Raw genomic sequence first — 7,997 nt, 5'->3', positions numbered from 1 at the left:
CTCCCAGCCCCGTGTCACCCCTCAGCCCCGTGTCACCCCTGTGTCACCCCTGTGTCACCCCTCAGACCCGTGTCACCCCTGTGTCACCCCTGTGTCACCCCTCAGACCCGTGTCACCCCTGTGTCACCTCCCAGCCCTGTGTCACCCCTGTGTCACCCCTGTGTCACCCCTCAGCCCCGTGTCACCCCTGTGTCACCCCTGTGTCACCCCTCAGCCCCGTGTCACCCCTGTGTCACCCCTGTGTCACCCCTCGGCCCCGTGTCACCCCTGTGTCACCCCTGTGTCACCCCTCAGCCCCGTGTCACCCCCGTGTCACCCCTGTGTCACCTCCCAGCCCCGTGTCACCCCTGTGTCACCCCCCAGCCCCGTGTCACCCCTGTGTCACCTCCCAGCTCCATGTCACCCCCGTGTCACCCCCGTGTCACCCCTGTGTCACCTCCCAGCTCCATGTCACCCCCGTGTCACCCCTGTGTCACCCCTCGGCCCCGTGTCACCCCTGTGTCACCTCCCAGCCCCGTGTCACCCCTGTGTCACCTCCCAGCCCCGTGTCACCCCCGTGTCACCCCTGTGTCACCTCCCAGCCCCGTGTCACCCCCGTGTCACCCCTGTGTCACCCCTGTGTCACCTCCCAGCCCTGTGTCACCCCCGTGTCACCCCTGTGTCACCCCTGTGTCACCTCCCAGCCCTGTGTCACCCCCGTGTCACCCCCGTGTCACCCCCGTGTCACCTCCCAGCCCTGTGTCACCCCCGTGTCACCCCTGTGTCACCTCCCAGCCCTGTGTCACCCCTGTGTCACCTCCCAGCCCGGTGTCACCCCTGTGTCACCCCTGTGTCATCCCTCAGCCCCGTGTCACCCCTGTGTCACCTCCCAGCCCCGTGTCACCCCTCAGCCCCGTGTCACCCCTGTGTCACCCCTGTGTCACCCCTCAGCCCCGTGTCACCCCTGTGTCACCTCCCAGCCCTGTGTCACCCCTGTGTCACCCCTGTGTCACCCCTCAGCCCCGTGTCACCCCTGTGTCACCCCTGTGTCACCCCTCAGCCCCGTGTCACCCCTGTGTCACCCCTGTGTCACCCCTCGGCCCCGTGTCACCCCTGTGTCACCCCTGTGTCACCCCTCAGCCCCGTGTCACCCCTGTGTCACCCCTCAGCCCTGTGTCACCCCCGTGTCACCCCTGTGTCACCCCTCAGCCCCGTGTCACCCCTGTGTCACCTCCCAGCTCCGTGTCACCCCTGTGTCACCCCTCAGCCCCGTGTCGCCCCTGTGTCACCTCCCAGCCCTGTGTCACCCCTGTGTCACCCCTCAGCCCCATGTCACCCCTGTGTCACCTCCCAGCCCTGTCACCCCTCAGCCCCGTGTCACCCCTGTGTCACCCCTCAGCCCTGTGTCACCCCCGTGTCACCCCTGTGTCACCCCTCAGCCCCGTGTCACCCCTGTGTCACCTCCCAGCTCCGTGTCACCCCTGTGTCACCCCTCAGCCCCGTGTCGCCCCTGTGTCACCTCCCAGCCCTGTGTCACCCCTGTGTCACCCCTCAGCCCCATGTCACCCCTGTGTCACCTCCCAGCCCTGTCACCCCTCAGCCCCGTGTCACCCCTGTGTCAACCCCGTGTCACCCCCGTGTCACCCCTGTGTCACCCCTGTGTCACCCCTCGGCCCCGTGTCACCCCTGTGTCACCCCTGTGTCACCCCTCGGCCCCGTGTCACCCCTGTGTCACCTCCCAGCCCTGTGTCACCCCCGTGTCACCCCCGTGTCACCCCTGTGTCACCCCTGTGTCACCCGTCACCCCTGTGTCACCTCCCAGCCCCGTGTCACCCCCGTGTCACTCCTGTGTCACCCCCGTGTCACCTCCCAGCCCTGTCTCCACACCCTGTGCCCGTGCCGGCTGTGGGGGCGGGGGTCGCCCTGTTCGTGCCCCGGTGCCCGGAGCGGTGCCCATGCCGCCGGGGCGGCGGTGCCGGTGCCGGTGGCACCGGGCCGGTCCCGCCGTGTCGCCGCGGGTGCTGCACGGCTCCCGGTACCGGGGGGGGGCACGGCCGGGACGTGGCCGTGGTGGCGGGCGAGCGGCTGCTGCTGCTCCGCAGGGCCACCCCCGACTGGTGGCAGGTGCGGCGGCCCGGGGACCCCCCCTGGGCGCGCCCCGTCTTCGTGGCCGCCGCTTACGGGGCCGAGGAGCAGCCCGGGGCCGGCGGGAGCCGGAGCGCGGGGACCCCCGCGGGGGAGCGGGGCGGGGGGCACGGGCTGGGCCCCGGGAATGGGCCGGGGGCACGGGGACAATGGAGCTGTGGGGCTGGGAGGGCGCTGGGGGGGCTGGGGTGGGGCACATTGGGGCTGGGGGCGCTTTGGGGGCGCAGGGCTCGGAGGTGTCCTTGAGGGACACGGAGGGCTGGAGTGTCACGGGCTGGGGGGGACACTGGGGACACACTGGGGACATGGGGGACACACTGGGGACACTGGGGACACACTGGGGACACTGGGGACACACTGGGGGCATGGGGGACACACTGGGGACACTGGGGACACTGGGGACACTGGGGACACACTGGGGGCATGGGGGACACACTGGGGACACACTGGGGACACACTGGGGGCATGGGGGACACACTGGGGGCATTGGGGACACACTGGGGGCATGGGGGACACACTGGGGGCATTGGGGACACTGGGGATGCACTGGGGGCACTGGGGACACACTGGGGACACACTGGGGGCATGGGGGACACACTGGGGACACACTGGGGACACACTGGGGGCATGGGGGACACACTGGGGACACACTGGGGACACACTGGGGGCATTGGGGGCACACTGGGGACACACTGGGGACACACTGGGGACACACTGGGGGCACTGGGGACACATTGAGGGCACTGGGGACACATTGAGGACACACTGGGGACACACTGGGGACACACTAGGGACACTGGGGACACATTGAGGGCACACTGGGGACACGCTGGGGGCACTGGGGACACACTGAGGGCACTGGGGACACATTGAGGGCACACTGGGGGCATTGGGGGCACACTGGGGGCACTGGGGACACACTGGGGGCATTGAGGACACACTGGGGACACTGGGGACACATTGAGGGCACACTGGGGGCACTGGGGGCACTGGGGACACACTGAGGGCACACTGGGGGCGTTGGGGGCACACTGGGGGCACAGGAGCTGCGGCGCGGGGTTGGCCCAGCCTGTGCACAGAGGATTATTTTGGGGGGCTGAGTGCCCTTCCCTTCACCCCCAGGCCTGGGGGTGCCCCAGCGCTGCTCAGGGGAGGTCCCGTGTGTGCCCCCACCCCAGGTACCCCCCCAGGTCCCCCCTGTGCCTGTGGCCAGCAGCCGGACGGGCCCCCCCGCCCCCTCCGCGGGGCCGGTCCCAGCAGGACAGGGGGGTGAGTGGGGCCAGGTGACCCCTCGGAGCCCCCCCGTGTCCCCTCCTGCGCCCCCAATCCCCAATGGCATCGCTGCGCCCCCAATCCCCCCCCACTTCACACCTCCCCCCCGCCCCCTCCCCCCGCCGTTTCCCGCTCGCCGGGGCAGCGGAGGAGTGGGGGCAGGGCGGGGGGAGATGGGGGGGTCGGGGGACAGGGCTGGGGGCATCGAGGGGGACAGGGCTGGGGGCATCGAGGGGGCAGGAGGGGCCGGGAGCGGGGGCAGGGGGCGCTGGGCGGTATGGGCTGGGGGGCAGCGGGGGGCACAGCAGGGACGGGGGGCACTGCCCGTGTGCCCCGTCCAGTTCAGGTCCTGCCCCCACCCCCCCAGGTGCCCCCCCCCGGGCCCCACCACGGACGGGAGGCAGCGGGCGCCCCCCCACCCCCCGTGCCGGCAGGGCCCCCCCTGCAGCTTTTGGGGTCCGGGGAACGGCACCGGGACCCCGAGAGCGGCACCAGCTCCTGGAAACCCGCCCGGCGGCACCGGGACCGGGCACACGGGAATCCAGGTGGGCACGGGGGCCAGGGGGGAGCGGGGCTGCCCCCAGTGAGGTCTGTACCCCCTGCCCGCGCCCTGCAGGTCCCACCCTCGTGTCTCCCGTGCGCCCTCCTTGCCCCGCGTTGTGTCCTGCCCTGTCACTGCCCTGTCACTGCTCTGACACTGCTCTGACACTGCTCTGTCACTGTCCTGTCCTCTCTGCCACTGCCCTGTCACTGCCCTGTCACTGCTCTGTCACTGCCCTGTCCTCTCTGTCACAGCCCTGTCACTGTCCTGTCCTCTCTGTCACTGCCCTGTCACAGCCCTGTCACTGTCCTGTCCTCTCTGTCACTGCCCTGTCACTGCTCTGTCACTGTCCTGTCCTCTCTGTCACTGCCCTGTCACTGCCCTCATTCCCCCCACACCCAACCGCTCCCATTTGCCCCCCGCTCCTCCCCGTCCCAGTTTGCCCAGTGCCCCCCATCCCAGTGCTCCTGGCCTGTGCTGGGCACCCCTGAGACAGAGGAGTGGGAACTGCACAAAGGGTTAATGAGCCGAGCCAAGGAGCAGGAGGGGCGGCTCGGCTCGCAGGTGTTTTAAATCAGGAGAAATAAAGATTTTCTTTCCTCGCTCAGCCCCAGAGCCCAGCTGAGGACTCGGGGCTGGGCGCTCTGGGCAGGGCTCCTCCTGGAACGCTGCCACCAGAACAAAGCCCCACCTGTGCCCCAGGTGGTGGCACATTCTGGAGATCAGGAGTGCTGGAAAAAACTTCTTCACCAGATACAACACGCTCACAATGCAGCTACTTTATTTTTTAAAATCTATCTCTTAGAAATTATTAATAAAATGAAAAAAATCAAAGTGGCCAGGTATCTGTGCAGTTCTTCAGCATCATTTCCCAAGCAAAAACCAGAACAGAAAGCAGCAAAAGGAAACCTTGTCCACAAAACCATCTACACCCACCCCAAAGCCCCTCCAAAGTCCATCTAATCTCATCTCCTTTAATTTTATCTCATCTATAATCTGTCATCTAAAACCTATCATCCAGCAATCATCTAAAATCTATCATCTGTCATCTACCGTCTATCAATCACCTGCCGTCTATAATCTATCATCCATCCATCACCTATCAATTATCGACCATCTCTAACGGAGTCACTGCCCCAGACGGAGCCACGAGGGCCCCGGAGCTCCTCAGAGCATCCCCGGGGCTGCTGGGGTGGCACCGGGACAGTCCCCGGCCCCGGGGCCGGGTCAGCCCCAGGAGCTGCTAGCAGGGCTGGGGAAGGGGATGGGCAAGGCTCGGAGCAGCTCCCGAGCACACGGCGCTGGCTCGTGCCTCAGTTTCCCCCAGGGAATTGCTCTGCGGACATGGGAGGAGCTGAAGCTGCCCTGGGCTGGATGGGCAGGGCTGGGCTGGGCAGATCACCCCGGCCTCCAGGGCAGAGCCAAGGGTGCTGGAGGGAAACCAGAAGGTGAAACAGGAGTTCTTCTCTGCTTTGTTTTATTCTATCTCTTTAAAACTGCCAATAAAATGAAAAAAAAAAAAAAAAAGTGGCCAAGTATCTTCAGCATCACTCCCCAAGTAAAAAATAGAACAGAAAGCAGCAAAAAGAAACCTCATCCATAAAACCATCTACACCCGCCCCTAAAGTCCCTCCTAAATCAATCTAACCTAATCTAACCTAATCTAATTTAATCTAACCTAATCTAATCTCCTATCTCCCATCTCTAATAGTCATAAGAGGGCCAGAGACTCCCAGTCTATGTCATCCCCGTCGAAGAAGGAGGCCGGGATGTCTTCGGCCCCCTGCTCCACGGGGAGGCAGCTGGAGAGGCTCCCTCCCATCTCCTCGTGCCAGTCAGCCTCCAGGAAAGCCGTGGCCATCAGGGTCTCATCCAAGCCCGGCTGGGTGGGGCTGGGGAGGATTTGGGGCCAGTCCAGGTGCTGCCCTAGTGCCCTGGTGGTGTGCAGGGGGAAGGTTTCGGGCTGGGGGAAAGGTGGGAGCTGCCCAAGGGCAGAGAAGTCTCCCTGCTCCACGAGGATCTCGAGCAGAGCTTCCCACTCGATGCTGCCCTTCAGCTCGGTCAGCTCGCCCGGCCCCTCCGGGCTCCCCGAGGCACAGATGGGAAGACAAGAGGCCTCGGCCGGGGCCGTGGGCCAGCTCTGCTCGCACTCCTGGCCCGCTCCGTTCTCCGCGGGGTTCCACTTGTGGCTTCTTTCGAACTCCTCGAAGTCTCGCAGCAGCCGCTGCAGCTCCGCGCTCACCTCGAGGCCGCCCCGGGAGCTGCAGGTCACGGCGGCGGGGCTGCCGCTCCGTGCTCCCGGCTGGGCTCTCCTGGGGGCTGCCGGGACGGGCTCTGGGAGGGCCCCGTGCTCTTGGAGGGTGCTGCTCTTTGGCCACTCGGCGTACTGGGGGTGAAGCTTCCAGAAGGCGCCTCTGCCCGGCTCCCCCTTCTCGCGGGGCACCTTGACGAAGCGCTTGTTGACGCACAGGTTGTGCCGGATGGAGCTCTGGACGCAAAAGACAACAAACCCCGGGACTGAATCCTGTCAGCGGCATCCAGCACGGCCGCGGGAGGCTGCCCTGCAGGCCGGAGGCTGTGCGGAGCCCCACCGAGGGCTCCAAACCTCCTCCTACCTTCCAGCTGGGATGGGCACGGTGGAAGTAGCAGAAGTTGTCTCTGATCCACTTGCAGATTGCTGCCAGGGTGAGTTTGGGCTGCTCGCTGGCTTCCATGGCCATGCAGATGAGGGTGGCGTAGGAGTAGGGCGGCTTGACGTGCGGGTTGCTCCTGTAGTCGATGTCCCCCGGGAGCGCGGGGGGCCGGGGCAGGGCCCGGGGCCGGGGCTGGGGCCGGGGCCGGGTCACGGCCTCCGCCGAGGAGGACGCGGGCGAGCGCGGAATGTCGATGTAGTGGCAGAGCTCCTCGGAGGTCAGGGGAAAGCCCGAGCACTGGAAGTCCACCAGGCTCACCAGATTCTCCCAGATGCTGCAGCGATCCTCGGGGTCCTGGGAGATGGAGGGCAAGCCGATGTGGGCGCCCGTGAGGTCGGCCAGCCACAGCAGGTCCGGCTCGCCACCACGCCGCTCCTCCTCGCTGGAGCTCGATGGTCCCTGAGCTCTGGGCACGGGGCTGGAGCACCTCATGCCTCGGCGCTGGGCGTGTTCACCTGAAGGGGACGCAATGACGGGGCGGATGCTGCAGGAAGAAGGGCAGAGGGTTGAGGTTCTGCGAGGCGCAACCGCTGCCCGACACCTGGACCGGTGTTCCTGGAACGCACGGAACCTTGGCTGTTCCCAGCGCCGCTGGGTGACACCAGTCCCTGGGCACTGGGCAAGGAGCCACACGCCTGTCCCGGGGGGCTTTACAGCCCTGAGCCTCGGGGAAATTCCCTCTAAGTCCCCTAAACCCGCCGGGCTGGCACAGCCCAGTGAGGTTTTGGCCACAGAAAGAAGGAAAAAAATCAACATTCCCCTCCTGCTCTTAAACAACACAAACCCAGTCCTGCCATCCCACCAAGCGAGGTTGTTTCTCACTCCTGCCACGGGTAGCAGGAGGGTCCAACACCTCGACCCTAAAGACCCTGAAATACTCATCCACCCCTTCCCGTCCCATCCTATCCCGTCTCCACCACCACCTTCCTTCGGTGTGATGCCATTTGTTTGCCATCTCTCCCTTCCCCTGGTCCCCAAAACCAACCTGTAGCAGGGAGCGCCCCCAAGCGCAGCGTCCCCTCCGAGCGAGCGGCAGCTTCGACGCCGGGGATGTGGCGCTGCCTCCGGCGCCGGGCTGCAAAGCCGGGGTGTCGGGGTGGCTTTTGGGCCATGAGAGAGAGGGAGAGAGGGAGAGGGAGCGGCCGGAGAGGGAGAGCCGGCGGCCGCTGGCCCGGCTGCGGCGGCGGGAGCGCTGCGGAACCCCCGGCGCGCGGGCGACGCGGCCGTTTGGGGCGGGGGGCTCGCGGGCGGTTCCAAGGAACGGGCATTTACTCGCCCGGTTGCCAAACGGGCTCCTTGGCCCCTTGTCAGGCTCAGCGCAGCGGCGGCACCCGGCCCCGGCAGCGAGGGAGCCGCGGCATCCCCCG

The 7,997-nt window shown here is 66.4% G+C and overlaps 1 protein-coding gene across 1 annotated transcript; it reads right to left on the bottom strand.

Annotated features, from left to right (window-relative positions):
• Positions 1 to 5,648: 5,648 nt before the first annotated feature.
• LOC137487110 (forkhead box protein J1-like) lies at positions 5,649 to 7,742 on the bottom strand. Its single transcript, XM_068212747.1, has 3 exons — positions 7,616 to 7,742; positions 6,553 to 7,085; positions 5,649 to 6,425 (listed from the first exon to the last, which is right to left on the bottom strand). Exons 1-3 carry the CDS (start codon positions 7,740 to 7,742, stop codon positions 5,649 to 5,651), a joined length of 1,437 nt encoding a protein of 478 aa, XP_068068848.1.
• Between the last annotated feature and the right edge of the window lie 255 nt (positions 7,743 to 7,997).

This window comes from Anomalospiza imberbis, chromosome 22 (genome assembly GCF_031753505.1).
Source record: "Anomalospiza imberbis isolate Cuckoo-Finch-1a 21T00152 chromosome 22, ASM3175350v1, whole genome shotgun sequence".
In the NCBI taxonomy this organism is placed as follows: Eukaryota; Metazoa; Chordata; class Aves; order Passeriformes; family Viduidae; genus Anomalospiza; species Anomalospiza imberbis.
The sequence above is the reverse complement of the archived record's forward strand: the minus strand, read 5'-3'. Positions and strand labels throughout refer to the sequence as shown.